Raw genomic sequence first — 19,011 nt, 5'->3', positions numbered from 1 at the left:
CGGTGCCCTTTGGTTCACCCTAATTGATAAAGGCCCTTAAATCTCAAGAATTCGCGCTTTCTTTTTGTAAACTTAAATAGATTATACATTTAAAGACCCCCTAACTCATTCAGACTAAAGAAGTATGCTGTCCGAGATAAAAATATGCTAAAGTATTCGCGGTAACCTTTGGTTCACCTTAATCATCATATTATTAGAAACCCTTAATTCTCAAGAATTCGCGGTTCCCTTTCTTCACTTTAATATATCATTCTGATTTAAAGACTCAAACTCATTAAGACTAGAAAAGTCTGCTATCCAATTGCTTCTATTTTTAAAGACAAGAAGAGTAAATTGACGCATTTCGAATTTCAAAGGAAAGTTTTTGGCCAGCTTGCGATATAATGTTAATCTACGGACGGGTAATTAAGAGTCAAAAACAAAAATAATGTGAATTCTAATTTTAAAAGTGCTTCTGGGAAGCAGGGGATTGATAAGATTAATGTAAAGGAACGATAACAAGTTTTTGATAATCTCCCGAGATCATAAATAAATCTCTTAAGGGGGTCACCTCCTAAGCACTGTAAAAAATGCTGCTTTTTTCAACAAATTTACTTCTGAACTATCTGAGAATATCCTAAAAAAGTTGATGAAAAAATTAGTCTAAGAGTATATGTTTTTTTTTTAATAAGATGTTTTTGGTAATCTCCCGAGATCTTAAATAAATCTATTAAGAAAAAATGAGTATAAGAGTATTTGGTATTTTGTTTTAATATAAAATCGAATAAAAATATTTCGTATATTTTTGTTGGTATCACCTGTTTTAGTGAGCCACCCGGCTGCGAATGTTGCAACGCTTTTGCATTGTAAATCGCTCCAACAGGCGTGCGTACGGGCGTGCAAAATGAAATCATCAGCAGTCAATTAATCAAACTGTCATGAATATTCTCCCTTTCAGGTGTCACAAAAACTTCAAACGAGTCCCAAAATTTCGAGCTCAACGTTCGTTGCTACCCAGGAACAATTGTTGAAATTGCAAAATTACCAATAGCGCGCAGAAAAGCAGCCATGGCAGAAGCACTCCCAGGAGCAGAAGCCAGTACAGGAGCAGAAGCCAGTCCAGGAGCAGAAGCAGCATCTGGCGAGGAGGTGGACAACAGCTGGTGCCTGATTGAGAGTGATCCGGGGGTCTTCACCGAGCTGATTCGCGGATTCGGCTGCACTGGTGCCCAGGTGGAGGAGATATGGACCCTGGACGCCGACGCCTTCCATCACCTGGAGCCCATCCATGGCCTGATCTTCCTGTTCAAATGGGTGCAGGACGACAAGCCCGCCGGTCGCGTGGTCAAGGACCGGGATGACATCTTCTTCGCCCGCCAGGTGACCACGAATGCCTGTGCTACCCAGGCCCTGCTCAGCCTGCTGCTGAATCTCCGCCATCCGGACATCGATTTGGGCAACACCCTGAACGGCTTCAAGCGCTTCTGCCAGGACCTGGATCCGGTGAGCCGGGGCCTGTGCCTGGGCAACGAGCAGAAGATCCGCGAGGTGCACAACTCCTTCGCCCGGCCGGTGCTCTTCGAGCTGGACATTCGCCCGGCGCCGCCAGATGACGATATCTACCACTTTGTGGGCTACATGCCCATCAAGGGACGCCTCTTCGAGCTGGACGGCCTGCACGAGGGTCCCATCGAGCTGGCCGAGATCGGCAAGAAGCAGAACTGGCTGGACGTGGTGAGACCCATCATCGAGGCCCGCATGCAGCGGTACAGCGTGGGCGAGATCCACTTCAACCTGATGGCCCTGGTCTCGGACCGCCAGCGGTGCTACGAGCGGCAGATCCAACTGCTCGTCCACCAGCCCTCGCCGCTGAGTCACTCGGAGCGCCAGGCGGAGATCGCCAGCCTGCGGACCTATGTGAAGTTCGAGCAGGACAAGAAGCGTCGCTACCGGCAGGAGAACCTCCGGCGGCGCCACAACTACCTGCCCTTCATCGTGGAGCTGCTGAAGCAGCTGGGCGAGACCGGCCAACTGATGCCCATCTACGAGAAGGCCAAGCAGCGGGCCCTGCAGAGCCAGGCCTCCGCCAGCCAGAAGGCGAAGCAAGCCAAGGCACCGTGATCTAAAGAATTCGCGATCCAAATTTCGACGTCAGCCCATCCACACCGAAATTCTCAGACATTATACACTTGATTTTGCACAATTTAAGGCGGTCGGAGCTCATCATCAGTATAAGATTTAAATATGCCTGCTAAAAGAAAATTACAGAAAAATGTAGAACTGTTACCCAAAACAGGGGGTACCTCGTAATTTTTTGAAATTACGATTTTTGCCAAAATTTCAATTACAGCCAAAAGGCCGACTGTTCTGAGCAGCATATCAGGACAACTTGAGGTAATTTATGTAACAACAAAATAAGACATTTATAAATTTTAATATCAATCACAAAATTCTTGGTCCCCATCGGATCTCCCTATATCATATTCCGATGAGCAAATGTGCTGAGCACGATGAAACGACAAGATAGCGTAATCCCACCTGACTCCCAGAACTTGTTGCCGCAGTGGGGCTTTCATGGGGATTAGGAGTGTTCCGAATGGGGGGCAATAAACTGATTCGGTTTTGGGAAAAAGTACAGAAATAGCCCGAACAGATTTATGGCCACCTTGAGTGTCCGCTCAAGTGGCGTCCCAGCGAGCTATGACGGATTCCATTTGGGATTGCCCCGACAGCCTGGCTAGTGGCCCTCATCTGGGTGGAGGCCGTGCCCACCTCGTGTCGCCGGTTTTCAATTTGCATTTGCCGCAGCCAGGGCTCCTCCTCCGCCGGCTCCGTCTGCAGCTCTGATAAATGATTTCTTTTTAATGCTTCGATGGTCCCAACTTAACGGAGCCCGGCCCGTCCAAACCTCCAGTCGCTATCTGCATCATCCGGATGAGTTGGAGGAGGAGCTGGTGCTGCGGATACTCTGGTCCTGGACGTCGCGCTTATTTGTTTATGTTGCACAAAGTAAACAACTAATTTTAATTTGCCGCAGGAGCCGCACAGCCACGACAAGATGACGACAACGACAGCGGTGATGGCCAAGGACAGGGAGCAGGGACCAGGGATCAGGACCAAAACAGAGACAACCAGGGGTGTAAAGCATTTCGGAGAGGTTACAAAATGGCAGGATTTGAATTTAAGTAGCAAAATAAATGATATTATATATCACGATTTATATTATGGTTCAAACCACTAACAAAACCGAAAGAATGGATTACATTTTGAAGTCCAAATCTTAAAATTACTTTGCAGCTCTAACACTTTTCACTTCATCAAAATTCTAAGAGCTAAATTAAATAAAAAAATAAATATTTTTAACTTGATAAGAATTTAAAGAACTCTATTAACATAAAAACTTTAGTAATTTAATAATTAAATGGCTAAAAAATTTAAATTTTTACGAACAAATTCTATTTTGGGCGACTCTAAGTAAAAGTCCCATACAAATCCTTGCCATAAAAATATTTCTCAATAGGAATACTTTTTTAAATGCTTTAACTAAGCTTTTTATTAGTACTTTTAACTTTGAACAACATAAAATATATAAATTATATACCATAGGCAAAAAATATCTAACATTTTTTTACCTTATTCAAATATTTTAAAATTAATCCAATCAATTTATTATGTTTTTTATTTAATGTAGAGCTTGTTTATAGTTTTTTAGTGTAGTATTTTAAATAAATTTGGAATATTATTATAACAAACAAATTTATTTATAAAACCTTTTTGACCGTTGATTGCAAGATAACTTTGTTTTGACCAGGGACGCCCTAGTCTGACCTATAAAATCTTAATTATAAAGTTACCATAGTTAATAGCTTCCATTAATTTTCTAGCCAGAAAGGTTCTCATCGAAAAGCTCTTGCGGTTACGGTTTGGAAATGGAAACGGTCAGGATCGCTTGGGGTTTTCCCGGGTGGCAAGCTCCTGGTCAGAAGGATAATACCCCGCAGTGGCAGCACCAAGGACATGGGACAATGGAGTGAGAGGAGAAGGTGGCAGCCATAAAGGGGAAACACAGTCGCATTCGCATACACAGACAGCGGAAAAACCGCAAAATAACCAAAGACATTCCTACATCCACCCGCTCAATTTTCCACCTCTTCTCCCGCCCGGCTGGATTTTCTTTTGTTACATTCGCTACATTCCCCCACCCCGCTCTCATTCTTTCAGCTCGTGGACACATGTAAATATGAGTGCAGCAGAGCAATCATAACAAAAATGCTGCACACTCAAATTATCCCTAAATAATTTAGATCTGTGCGGGCGAACGAGGTGGGCGCCTTACCTTTTGAGGCCCGTGTGCGGAGCTGATTTCGGGTTTGCTTATCTTTCATTTCATATTTCTGGCCGAAAAGGAGGAGGTGGTTGAGGAGGTCCCAACATGAAAGCGGAAGCGGAAGTGCTTACCTCTACACACATGCCCATGGGAGTTTATGGAGGCTGAAACACAGCACTTCGAAAAAAATATCATAATATTTAAATAGATTTTTAAGATTTAATTAAATTTGTATAAATATTATGAGGATTTTTGTTAAGTAAACAAATATATTATCAATTAATTTTTAAATAAAAATAAAATAAAAAAAAATTATATATTTTCATTTAAGATTTTATAAATTATGCATTTCCTCTAGCAGAAATATTTTTTTTATATAATTATAAAAATGTTTTTACGTAGTAACTTAAAGACCTAACGCTTTTTATATGCAATAGAATTAGTTTATATTATGTTAACAATTTTGTTCACTCTGTAAAGCCGAAGGTGTGCTTGAGGATGGGTATCCCCGTCTTCTGCCTATTCAGCTTTAAAATATGTCCACAGGTGAACACACACACTTTCGGCATTCGACTTTTATGCCAAACAAAACAACAACATTAAGTTGGCATTAGCGAGGGCGGCTTTGGAAGACCTTGAACAAGATCATTAGGTACACCAGGCTGACCCTTGTTAGCTAACCAAACAAAAAAGCATTTTTTAAAACATAAATTTTAAGAACATAAGAAAAGGCGAAAGGAAATCTAAACTAGACGCAAATTCTATGACGATACAAAGAAAAACACTTCCGTATTGTTACTGAAATTTCCGGATATAATCGATTTGAAAACCACCAAAAAAACCACTGAGTATTTTAAACCTCCTAAAACAAATTTATTTCGGTGTCTAAAAGTAGGCACCAATTTATTTTTAACTGAGAAATACATCGAAACAAGCCAGAATGTCGACTATCCGTTATTCACTGCATACTGTTAGGCTCCTAAGCTTTAAAAAGTGTTTTCAAAACTCTAATAATTTATATTTTGGGACAATTTTTCTTTCCTACCAATTCCTTGCATCATTCACTTAATTTTAGAAGGGTTTCTATGACACTTTTTCTTTTGAAGGAATATTGGGTTGGAAGAGATTTCCGTGACCAACCGGAACACCTCAAAGAATCCTTTGAAAAATTATTACAAAACTGTAGCCACAACTATATGTTGCCTGATTTTTTGCCAACTTTTCGGGCCAACCTCGCTTGGCTGCGTTTAGTGCAAAAGGCTAATTGAAATTTGCCATTAATAATGCAAAAAGGTCTCGGTGAGAAACTTTTAGGGCCACCCACACACCCTTGCATATATGTACACATACTCCTGCCCTGTGTGTGTGCGTGCCATTTTAAATATTTCAAATATTTGTAACATTTGCGCGGTGACTGCCAAGTAACGAAATGGGATGTATGGCTGGGGGGTGGCGAATATGTGGTGCGGTCCGTGGGATGTTTCTCCGGGGGAGTGATGTGGCGGATGGGAGGCGGTGGCTTGGGGTGCCTGCTCGGCCTTGCCATTTACCGCACGCCAAAAACATCAACATCCGCGGCGGAGAAGGGACGGACAGGCCAGGTGGAGTGGACCAAAGGAGCGGGAGAAGTCCTGGCCGGAGTGAGCCAGGATGCTTATTTTCTGGTCCGTCAGCCGCCGGTGATGTCGACGTCACCGTCAGCGTCACCACATGTAAAAATGCAACTCCACCTCCTCCTTCGGCAGAGGTTTTGTTTCTTGTTTTCATTTTATTTTCACTTTTTTCGATTTCTTCTTTTTTTTTTGAGAAGTTGTGTGTGCTGCTGTGATTTCGCGAACTGGCGACTGGCAACTGTGACTGTCCAAAAAAAAGGGGGAGAAAAAAAGAAATGGGAAATAAATGAAGGAGGGTGAAGTGCAGAGGGGTTGTTGAATAAACCAAGCACATGTTCAAGATGGAATGCTGGAAAATATGTTCGAGGGGCGAAGTCCCGCATCCAGTGACAAACCGAAAGTTCTGAAGGTGCGGCAGAAGGAAGCCACAGAGCCGTTACTGATCCTGAAAGTCCTTAAAGGGCCCTGCGACTCTGCAAGTTCCCTAAAACTAGCCAAGTAACTTTAATTTTATATTATTGAATTCGCTGAATTATGTAACTAACATTGTACTCCATTTTTTACCAGATAATGTCCTTTTGAAATCCCTATAATCATTTATCTTCCCTTATTTTCGCAATTTTTACATTTTTATTTCATAAATAATTCCTTGATATGTATGACAGATGTATTTATATTTATTTATTTAGTTTTGGTTACATGTTGTGTTTTTAGATTAATAATGGGTTATTTAATAGATGATATCTATCTATCTATCTATCTATCTATCTATCTATCTATCTATCTATCTATCTATCTATCTATCTATCTATCTATCTATCTATCTATCTATCTATCTATCTATCTATCTATCTATCTATCTATCTATCTATCTATCTATCTATCTATCTATCTATCTATCTATCTATCTATCTATCTATCTACCTATCTACCTACCAAAAATTTTGAGATATATTTAGATAGAAAGATAGAGAAATATATAAATATATAGAGCGAGATTTATATTTAAATACAGATACTTACTTACTCTCTTTATTTATAATTATTTTGCTCTATGATTTGGATCGCTCTCAGGTTGACACCTTTATTACAATGAAGTTCCTTTTCTTAGTTCTTACTTTCTGTTCCTAAATAATTATATCCCCTTCATATTGTGTTGAAACAATACATTTGAGTTTCAGATCTACTTTTCAGTTTTCCCATTATTTGAGTCGATATTGTTGGCAATTCGCCCGATCTCGTTGGATGTTCAGCAAATTGTAAGATGCGACTTTACATCTGCCGGCTGCCTTGTCTTTGCTTTATTATTTATTTCTTACTTACTTTCAATCTTTTCTCGTTTTCGTTGATTATTTTGCGAAACAACAACGGCAAACAGAGACCAAAACGGTGCCCAGGACATGGGTATATATACATATCTGGAGGGGGTTTAAAAAAATAAAACACGGAAAAAATGGGCAAAATTGCCAGAGCGGGGAGGGGGGAGTACAGGAAAATCTCTCGAGGCTACTGAAAACTTCGTTCCTTTTTGGATCCCCCGATCCTGGTCCCTTACCTTGGGCAGTCGTACGAACACATTTCTTATGCTCCTTCTTGGCTTTGCGCCTCTCGGTCCCCAGTTGCCCATCGTCCTGCCACCATTGTCCTTTGTCCCATCGTCCTTGTGCCGTTTCCTTTTCCCACCCGTGATTTTCCTTCGGCGGCTACGGCAACGGCGGCGGCGGCGGCAGTGGTTTAAACACATGAAACAATTATAAAGTTGCCAAGAAATGTAAACCCAAAGAGAAAACAATTTAATTGAATTTAACCAGGGGGTTGTCATATCCTAATGGATTTAAAACAACAACAGCAGTTGCGGCAACCGCAACTACAACAACCACTACATCAAATACAAATAAAAGCTGGAAGCCATACAAAAAATACAAAAAACAAATGGCAAAGGAAAAGAAATGAAAACAGGGAGCGGGCCTTGGGGATGGTGACCCACTGGAGAGAAAACCCAAATCGATAGCGGGCAAAATAATTAATATTTTATTGTTTGCGGGTAGTCATATCGCAAGGCTTTTAAAAAAAGCTCTTTGAAGGTAGAAGAAACTTCATTCCCTTCAGCAAAATATCATCATATATCGCCATTTTATGTTGGATTTACAAAAAGCAGAGTTCGGAATTTATTAAAATAAAATATTGAAATTAAGGAAAGTAAATCAAAAACACCTTCTAACATGGTAAAATAAGCTGGTGACGATGGCACATTTTTGATACAAATTTTCTAAAATAATGTAGACCACACAATTGTAACAATTTTCTAATTTTGAGACTATATAAAGTACTCTTCACTCGTATACTTCCGGTGCTATTCGTTACTATGTTGAAACACTTCTTAAAGAGGTGAAAAAAATGTGATGACGATTGCAAAAACGTGGTGAAAATATCACCATTATAGAACAAATTAACATTCACAAAGCTTAAGACGAAAAGTATTTTTAAAAAGTAGACTTATAAAATTGTATTTAAGTTTTGGGATATATATATTATAGAAGTCTTTTAGAGCACACATTCAGTGCTTTTCGTCACTACGTAAACTGACGTTTACACTGATAATCATGTATGGATATGAAAGAATGGATTAACATTTTTCTTTTAATTATAATATATTTTTTTTAGGATTTTTAAGAAAAAAAGAAAACAGTCTGAAACCTATTAAATAGTATAAGATTTAGGTATTTTACAGTTAAAGTCTGGTATATTTTATAATACATTTTGTTTGGCTTTCATTCCCAGACCTCTGAAGGGAAAACTCCGGTGTCTTTCGGTGTAAATCAGACGAATTTGGGTCTTTAAAAAGCCATATCTTTGGATGTGGCCAAGGTGGCGGGATTGCAGTTATCTTTCCCGCCTCTTGCCCGCTTTCATTGTCGCCCTGCGAGTGGCATAACGCCGCCCACTTTCCGCCCACCAAATAACATGCCGCCACTTTGAATCGGCATTGAAATTGAAATCCGCTTATTTGATGCTCGAAAAAAAGGAAAATAAATAATAAAAAAAAGAGGAAAGAAATCGGGGGGGAAAGCAAGCAAAACAATATTTTCCTAATTTTCGCGCGCGCACGCGACCAAAGAAAAGACAAAACGAGAAAAATCCCTGAGCGGCGTAGCCAAAAGAAAACTGTCAGCGGCAGCAACAGGAGAAAACGCCCCGCGGAGTGGGCGGAAAAGCGAGTGGGTGGCGGGCTGGCTTGGCATGGAAATGGAAATGAAAATGGCAATGGAAATGGTACATTTTCTGGCTGCAGTCAGCGACTGTGTTTGGCTTTTGTTTGCCGTTGATTTCCGCTGCTTCCGATTGCTTTGTTGTACTTCCTTTTGGCCCTCCTCCACTTTTTTATTTCCTTTATTATTGCCCCAAACGAAGAGGCCAAAGGTGATTTGATAAGACATCCCGAAAAAAAATGAAAGAAAAGGGGGCCAGGTGAAGTGGATGGTGGATAGCGGATTGAGCCACTTAGATTGAGGAATTGTTTTGCATTTCACAGAGCCCGAAAATGTCAACTAACTGTGGGGGTTTGGAAAAATTCTAAGATCCTAAATCCATTTTTGTAGTACTTCAATTATAGTCGAACAACCAACACCCACAAGGGGGGAAATACATTTTCAATCATTTTGTCATACATTATTATTGTTTGCCCAACAGAATTGTAAAATTGATTTATTTATTTATTCGCCATGCACTCTATTTGCTCTTGTTTTATTTTATATATATTATTTCGACTAAATTAATGCTCAACCAACCAGTGCGAAATCAAACAGACCAGCAGCCAATTCAAAACTAAAACCAGCATCGAAATCGAAACCGAGCCGAGAATGGTCAAGAATTATTAGCCTTGGGCGATGGAAATGCGTGTTCAAAAAGGAGAAGTGTCGGGGGAATTTAGATAGCCTTATCTGGGCAAGCTACATTTTTATATCGGGTTTTTATTTTCGTTTGAATTAAAATTGCCAACGGAAAAAAAATGCTAAATCAACGTACTGGTGAGAAATACCCTAATTCTAAATTTAAAATATTTTACAAGCTGCAGATTAATCAACCATTCAAAAAATGTTTTAATTTTGCTTTACAACATTTTTAGTTATTTTTCTGGTTTTACTAAATATTAAAATAAATATATAGGTAGGTTTATCCTATTAGTACCCTTTTCAGAGATGTTTCATTTAAAACTTTTTCTATTTTATTCATTGTTTGTGTTCTTCTTAATAAAGTGGAGCTATCTTGGGTTAGGGCAAACCGATTTGCATAGAAAATAATTTAAAATCAACCATTGAACTTTAATCAATTGCATACATATTAAAATAAAATACGCTGGAGGCTTAATGTTATTTTTTTCTCTAAGGGTGAAACAAACAAATGCAAAGCGTACATTTTATGCATGTGGCAAATTTAAAACGTATTTTGGTTAACCAATGATATAAACTAAGCCAGCAAATTTTACATGAATTGAAACAAACAAATTGAACAATGAAAATTGTAAAAAAAATATTCTAGAAAGTTTATTTTGCTTTCATTAATAATTACAGAAGCTAGAATTCGTGCAGAGAAAAAAACATCTTGTTAATATTAATAAATTTTGAAGGCTAGAAAAATAATTGTAATCAGCATTTTATGGTACCTATTACTTTACTTATTGAGTATGATTTTTTTGGGAATTTATTTTTAAGTGCAGAATGCGCTAGTACCAGTTGGGAATTATACAGAGCCCCAGTTGGAGGGAAAAGTTTAACTACAACTAAAGTTACTTCACAGTCTTTTACAGTAGGCGAAAGTAAATAACAACATAATAACTTAAAGGATAATTGTAGCAATATTTGGGATTATTTAAACCTTTTAAACTTTACCAAAATGTAACAATACAATACAGGTTACCACATTTTAAAGGTAAATTTACTGCTGAAATTGGTTTATTCAACCAACGGAAATTGTTTCTGAATGGATAGCTCTGTCTTATGATTATAAATGAATCATGTTGGATTTTCCAAACTCAGGAAAATAAACAAAACGTATTTATGCATATAGACGACACTTATTGGAATTTTGGCATAGACCAACAAAAGGAATGCGGAAAAGATTCGCTTTTAATCGCATCAGAGGACATTTCCCCACTTTTCCCCGTCTCGCTCAGTTGGATTTTACAAACGATTGGCATGTTTTTGGCTTTTTGCTGCTCGGCGACATTTGTTTGTTGTTAATTTGTTGCTATTGCCCGGCTGTCGGCTCTGTTTTTATTATTATTCGAATCCAGTGCTTTAGGGATTTAAGGTACACACAAATGTGTGTGCATATATCGACACACGCACATAAAAAGCATTTATTTATGCAAATTTTATTTTATTTGTTTTCAATATTTTGGTAACTTTGTCGCTGATATTTCCGCCATGCAAAATCAACAGCAGCCGACAACAAATCCAACAAATCCGACCAAGTGCCCGGCTGTCAGGCAGCCAGCCCACCTGCAAATGCCATGTGCAAATGCGTTTCGTTGAATCATATATGGGTGCAGTGCGCGCCGCGAGTGTAAGTCCGATTGGTCAAACTAAGGGTTCCCTTAAGGTACTTTTTCAGATCAATGGAAATTAGATTTAAAACATATTTTTGGTTTAACATAACAGATATTCTCTTATTTATATTCTCAAAAATACTCTTACATATTTTACAAATATTTTTTTAAGATAAATATATAAGTTACAGTATACAGATTTACTTTCCTGTTTGATCAAAATGTTATTAAATTTTTTAGACACTAAGTTTTTATTTTTATGGGCTTACCTCCTTTTTAAATGCATACTCTTTTTAATATAACAAGAAAACAAATAAATAACAGTCTAAATGATTGTATAGAAATTATTATATGGGAGGGTTTTTAATTATTTATTTTAATAAGATATGAAGCACCGAAATTAAATCTTACATTTTTTCCTTATTCGAAACTAAAAAATAAACTTAAGAGCAGCCAGAAAATATACAGAAATAAAAAACAAAAAAGTATTATATTCAAACAACATTAACTTCTTTAATTAATAAATTAAACTAATTTAAATGTATCCCATCAATTAAGGTACGCACTGTACTTGGTTGGATAAAAATATGCATGCACACACATTCGCTCGCATTTGTATGGATCAGTGTGCATTTGTGTGTGTGCTTATGGCGTCGCATTATTTTGTATTTTAATAATTCAAATATCAATTTGTTGTTACATTAAATATTTAATTTGAACTAAAATGTGTTAAATTCTTTGGGGTATTACGAGCGCACAACTGAACAGGTCCTTTCTGCGAGTGCGAGTGTGCGTCTGTGGGTGTGTGAGAGCGAGAGGGCTGGATTGGTGGAGGGAGACGCACATATGTCATGCAATTTTTGGTCTGCTTAATTACAGCTTAAAATCTTTGATTAAAAAACCACCCAAACAAATGGACACCGGCAAAGCTGAAATAAATACTGAAACCAGAAACCGAAATGCTAATTGCCATCCGGTAAAGTCTCCGGCCCATCTAAAATGCAGGAAAATCTTTTGAATTTTCCTGTGAAATGCTGTGTCGAAAGATTATCTCAGATAAGGCTTACCATAGAGACTGCTTTCCAGAGGAGGAAGCCAAGCCCACAGTTGGCCACTGAACCGGGGCACATTTAAAAGTATTATTGGTTTTTCTGAATGAATTTATACTTTAAACGAAGCGACTATTATTCATTTAATTATTTTATTGATTAAAGATGGCGGTACAAAAATAATTATAAAATTAAGGATACTGACTTCGTTTTTTTTTCATATATTAAGAAACATATTTTAGTATTTTTTTGACCATACTAGTATTTATACTACCAATTGATTTTTAATTTTTAAGATGTAAATTTATTCAGATTTAAAAAAATACTTGTTTTAAATTCTTTCATTTATACCTGTTAAAAAATACAATAATATAAAAATTTGGGAATGTCTTAATTTTCAAGAAGAGCTGACTGGAGCACTAGAACCTGTTGGGAATTATAACCTTGCAGAAGCGATTAATCTCGAAAATATGTTCAAACCCTCTATGTGTTATTGAACTTTGTGCAGCTTGCATCTCTTTGAGAGTTCCTGATGCACTAGGACTCCAATCCTGCTAAGAGATGTGTTAATTTTCTATTTTTTTAATTGGCAAACCGAGTCATAATGGAATGAATTAAGTAACCCTCAACGTAAACTCGCGTGCCTCTCGATTTAAGGTCCCACCTCTTTGCCTAATTGCCCACTTGACGGCGACTCCTCTGGCTAGGCCTAGGGGTCAGTTTAACCCCATCATTGAGCGTATGGCATGTTTGTCAATGCCGGATGAGCGCCCAGAAGTTCAGGTTCATGCCACATCCGCATCCCCATGTGTCCACCATGCCCGATTCCTCCATTCGCCGCTCCTGCTCCGGTGGCTCTTGGCCACGTTGCCAGGACGACCCAAAACGCATGCAATCAAGTGTAAAATCATAGAATTTTTAATTGATTCCACCGACGCAACGGTACGCAGTCGAAGCCTGGCCAGGACAAATTCAGACTCAGTCCTTGTTCCGCATTCATTTTTTCCCCTTTTTTTATCCTGTCCACTTGGGCCGACGGACTGTTCTAATGCCTCGCTGTCGGAACTGCGGGTGTTTTGTTTTTAGATGCCCTAAGAGAGGGTACTAACACTCGAGCCACTAATTAATATGTCTTAGTTTTTATGATAGGAAAAAACCAGATAATCGGGTATTATTTATTATTGAGAATATGGTAGTTGTCAAGGGTTTTTTGAACTAGCACACAAAAAGGGGGCGTTTTTAATGATCTTTAACTTCTTAAAAAATACTATAATAATTAATTAATTTTGTTTTATAAGTGGCATAAAATACTTTTTATTCGGTATTTTTAAAGAATTATTCAAAGTATTTAACTAGTATTTGTTGAATTATTATTATTATATTTGCAGTATTTGTAGTATTTTAAATCCGTTTTGTTTAACATTATACGTCTAATTTTGTATTTATTATAATAATTATTTGTACACTTTGAAAATCCTTAGAAAAGTTCCGTTTTCGATTGCCAAGAGCATTTGCAGGTTCGCAGTGAGCTCAGGAATCTGTTTTTTGGATTCTTTGTTTGGTTAATTGGCAGTTTGTGCTTCGGCCTGACTCTGGCCCATTGGAAGCGCAGAAGTCTCTGGCAGGACCTCCTTACCCTAACCCTCTCCCCATCGCCACCCCCATCCGCATCCGCATCGCAATGGCAATCGCAATCCTTGTTCACATTGCCCATTGCCACCTGGAAGCTGGAGCCTCAATTGAGGGAGAGTTGGCTGCTTGACGTGTCCTCGACTTTGGCATTGCCAATGGGGCGGCCCCCAGGACTCTCGCTCGTCCTGTCATATGCCAGGCCCTTCCGATTGAATTGTCCTGGCTGGACTGGAGCCGGTCTCGCAGCCTCTCCGCCTTTTGTTGTTCCAATTTTTCCTGGATTTGATTTACATCTTTCATGTCCGCACACCCACCGAGACCCCAAGTCTGCTGGGCGGGCCGATTGGTCCTTGCCGGGCTGTGCCGTGCAAGATATTGCCTGCTCGGGTATCGGGCCAAACATGAGAGCCACTGTACCGTGAAAAATGGGGAAGCAGCTTATCATCGGCTTACAATCGAAAACTGAGCCGGGTAATCGGCTGAAGTCGAGTTTCCGTAAGCAGAATAAACACATGTGTACTCACGATAAACACAGTCCGTATTAATCTGGTCTTATGGGCAGGTACATAAGCAGGATCGCTTTTTAAATAGCTGTAGTTCTACAAAATTCCCTGGAAATTATTTTTCAAGTTAATTGCTTAATAAGCTAAATACCTTCAGCACTGAAACCTGTGCGCCTAAAAGTATGCTGTGAAGAAATAACCAATTAAATTTCTGATTGCGCATTAATATGTTGCATACTTTTTGACACCTCTATTGGTAATTTTCAATTTTAAATAAATTAAAAATTATATTCGTACAGTTTTATCCCTTCTCTTAACACTTTTTAAATATAATGCTCCACATTTCGATATAAATTGATGACTTGCTTAAGTCCTTGCATGTTTGCTGGCTGGATTACCTATTAATTTGCTTTATTATGGCCAAAAGTTAATAATCTTCAAGCGGCGCCGTTCATGCATGCCTTGTAATGTCTGTCGTCAATTTGGGCCCGAAATCCACTCAGCAGTCATAAGGCGGCCAATATATACAGAATGTATGTACTATGTATATATGCGGACAGCACGAACGGCGTGCAAAATCGGCTTGAGCCACGCCCACTCGAAAGCCCATTAAAAAATAAAAGAACAAAGCCGAGGAAATGTGAGGAGAAAGCGGCGGAAGGCGGAGGGTGTCGGAGAAAGCAGAACAGTGCCATAACAAACGGGGCAAAAGATGCCAACAAGGCAATTGTGAAATGTAAATGGCGAACGTAATAGATGTCCAACGTCTCCAGATACACTGTGCAAAAAGCTGAGCTTTATTTTAAAAAAATTTAAAAAATTAAGGAAGTATACAATTAACGAATAAGTTTTTAACTTTTTTATTTTTAATATCAAATATTTGTAAATTTAGAAAAATAAAAATAGTTTTGAAAAGGTTCTTTCAAAAAAAAATCTTATATTGAAGTCTATTGGAAATTACATCTAGTTTAAACTTGAATAAATAGTAACCAATATTTTTTTTTGATTTCAATATTTTTATAAAAGAATTATTTGCTTTTTGAGTTTTCTTAAGAAATTTTGTAGATGCTATCCTTTTTTAACATTTTTTGGTTAATGAACTGAATTGATTTGAAAAATATTAAAAAGATTTTGCCAATCAGTCTCCGTTTTTAAATTATGTTAACCATAGAAAATATTTAAAATCTCCTAAGTAGTAAAAGTAGTTTTAAATAATATTTTGATTCTTTTTTTCCGTGTACAATACGGACTTCGTCTCCGGCAAGAACTCTGGCAATAATTCGTAAATTTGCTCAAATAAATTCCATGCTGAGCGGGACAGCCGAAGCGATTGCGACAGAGTCGGGGAGTCAGAGGGACCGCAGGGCTGGAGATGGAAATGGAGGGCCTAAAATATGTTGTCCCGGCTGAGTCAGGGAAAATGTATGCGAAGCCCCCGAAACGAATTCCACCTACCCGGCGACTCCGTCTCCGATTTCAATGATATGCAAAACATTCGCCCGGCGACTAGGGCACGAAATTCATGGCATGGCACAGGGCATCCACGGATCCAGATCCGCAGTCGCATCCACAACCAGATCGCCGTTTGTCCACCATGGAGATAAGCGGCCATTGCAGCCAATCGAAGGCGGCATAAATAAATAAATAAACAATCGATGGCCCCTTCGCCTTTTGGAGCCACTTGCTCCGTTCAAACGGCGGGCGGGCAATTCATTTGCCATTTGTTTGTCTGTCCGTTTATCTGTCCGTATGCCTGTCCGTAAGTCTGTCCGTATGTCTGTCCGTTTATCTGTCTTGAAAGGCGACAAATCCCCCATACGCTGATAAGAATGAATGAGCCATCGCTGGCGGGATAAAGCCGCAGATGCAGATACATTCGCCGCTCCAGATACAAATACAGATGCGGACGCAAATGCTGCACAGATGTAAATGTATCTATGCGTGCAGCGAATGCGGATGCGGATGTTGCCATTAAAGGACTGCTCTGTGCGCGGCTTTGTGGGGTTAAGCCCCTGCCTGCGTGTGCGTACGGGTTAAGGGTCCTTGGGAGAGCACTCCCTTGATCATCTGCCCGGCGTTAAGCCGTAAATGTACCGACCAGATTAAAGCCAGCATTTTCGCCGGCCGCAAGTGGAGGGAAACTCGCGCGTGATCTTGGTTGTGCTTTAAGCACTCATTCGATTGCTTTTGTCCTTTCGCTGACTTTTAAGGTATAATGAGATGGCTGCTAGTGGATTATTTTTGGACAAAATATGCATGGGAAGTTTTTAAGGGCAGACTGCTTTTAAATATCCCTTTCGGTGACGGGCAATCCCCCGCTGATCCCTGCCTTATTTGCACTGATCCCACAGCCGCTTTGCTAGCCAGATGTCTGATACCGCCCTCGAAAAACTTTTGGCAAACTCGAAATCATGGCCAGAAGAGTGGGCGCGCGCGTCTGAGACAGTTTTCATTGCCAGAGAGGAAGTAATTAAAACACAACTCAAAGGACATTTTAATTTAATCCCTTTGAGCTTGTCTTGCTGGCTGTCTCGTCGCCATCACAAACATGCGACGCCGCCGCAGTGGACGCAGCCAACTCCGAGGCCAAGTCTCAAGTCCGGGCCAGAACCTACCAGATCCTGGCTAGGACCCATCACTCCATTGCACTCCGCTCCGCTCCGCTCCGCTCTGCTCCGTTCCGGCCAAGCCAAGTCAAGCCAAAAAATCGCGCTCCTGCTAGCTGTGCACCCCGGAGTCGGGAAGAAAACGCCGTTGCAGCATCGATGTCATTGTGGGTCGGGTTGTTCCGAAGGTCACTGAGAAAAATAGTATAAGAGAACTATATACGTTTTCCGGTAAATAATATATACATTCATATTTCTTGGAATGAAGGCAAACCATTTTTTATTTAATATTTAAGCACATATTTAATGTCATATTAATGGGGAAAGATAATCAATAGATTCTTAATAAATGTGTCTTATTTATTTTTTTTTTAAGATTTTTACTCATACGCACTGTTGCCTTTAATTACAAATTTGATGTAATTAAGGTGGTAAAAATTCCAATGTAGTAATTTTTTTTTAATTTAAGATTTATATTTAAGTCAACTGTGTCCGTGAAGCACATCTAATATTGAAAAAAAAAATATAATATTAAAAATATGTATTTTTGATTTAGGTATATTTTTTAAATATTTTTTTTGCAGTGCTGGAAGCGAATAAATCATAACGCTTTGAACAACCTCAATCCTCTCCCATTTGCCCTCCAACTGGATGGCTATTCTCATTTGCCAAGACTTTCCTCCTCCGTTTTGGTTGCATTTTATTTATGCCGACAGTTTATTAATGCCAAAGGGGGCGTAGGCGGCAGCGGGCGAGGCGTGGCAGCCGGCGGTCGCATTGTGCAGTGGGTGGACCGCCTTGTAATTGTATTTGCTTCTAAGTATCTGTGCACGCGTGGGTGGCTCCAGGGGCGAACTTTTGATATGGGGCACCCAAACATTGGTCTTCGACCTCTAGAGAAGCTAAAACTATATTCAAATTTATAATTTAGCTTTAAATAATCCTATTTTGTTTCATATAATTAATATATTAACACTGAACCCAAGAACAAATGATTTGAAATTAAATTACCCGTCTAGTGTGACCCTCACTGCGTTTGAGAAACCATTTTAATATAATAACTCAATAATAGTTGTTTTTATGTTTATCAATTTTTAAGTATTTGTTTAATTCTTAAAAACATTTTTTAAATATTTGTTTAACAGGTTGTACATTTTTGGATTACTTCTGTTTGCCGTATGCCAGAAATTTGTTACATGAAGAATAGTGTGACCAACGCTGCATTTGAGCAACGTATTCGATAAAATATCGATATCGTTATAAGCTGACTTAACAGCTTTAATTTTGATAATTAAAACTCGATAGTTTTGATATTTTCGTTTCTGTTTCCGGTCAAACATCCCTGGACTCGGCCTCATTCCAGCTCCCATCCCCGTCTTCGTCCTTCTCCATCTCCATCGTCATCCGCCTGGTGACCAGTGCTGCTTCCGTCTCCGGTTCGAGTCTCCGGTTCGGTTTTGGACCGGAGTTTGGGCCCCGGTTCGCTTTGCTGCCGCTTGTTATGCTAATTAGTTTTCGACGTTGACGTTTGCCAGCAACGCCGCCGTCGCCGACACCAACGATGTCTTTAATTGGTTCTCATGTTGCTAGTCCACGATGCTGCCTTCGCTTTTGCCGTTGCCGTTGCTTTTTCTGTTGCTACTGCCTTTTCCGTTCCTGCTGCAGATGTTGCTGCCGTTGCAGTTGCAGTTGCAAGCAGCTGCTGCCAGTTGGGCTTTCTTTCTTTTTGCACCCTCCCCCATCCATTCTTTGGC

At 39.4% G+C, this 19,011-nt stretch overlaps 1 protein-coding gene across 1 annotated transcript; it reads left to right on the top strand.

Moving 5' to 3' along the window:
• The first annotated feature begins 911 nt into the window (after nucleotides 1-911).
• Nucleotides 912-2,272, top strand: LOC108024415 (ubiquitin carboxyl-terminal hydrolase isozyme L5). Its single transcript, XM_017094330.2, has one exon. It carries the CDS (start codon nucleotides 1,048-1,050, stop codon nucleotides 2,098-2,100), a length of 1,053 nt encoding a protein of 350 aa, XP_016949819.1. The 5' UTR covers nucleotides 912-1,047; the 3' UTR covers nucleotides 2,101-2,272.
• The last annotated feature ends 16,739 nt before the right edge of the window (nucleotides 2,273-19,011 follow it).

Source organism: Drosophila biarmipes, chromosome X (genome assembly GCF_025231255.1).
Source record: "Drosophila biarmipes strain raj3 chromosome X, RU_DBia_V1.1, whole genome shotgun sequence".
NCBI classification, from domain to species: Eukaryota; Metazoa; Arthropoda; class Insecta; order Diptera; family Drosophilidae; genus Drosophila; species Drosophila biarmipes.
Note: the sequence above shows the minus strand (reverse complement) of the source record. Positions and strands in the feature narration are given on the sequence as shown.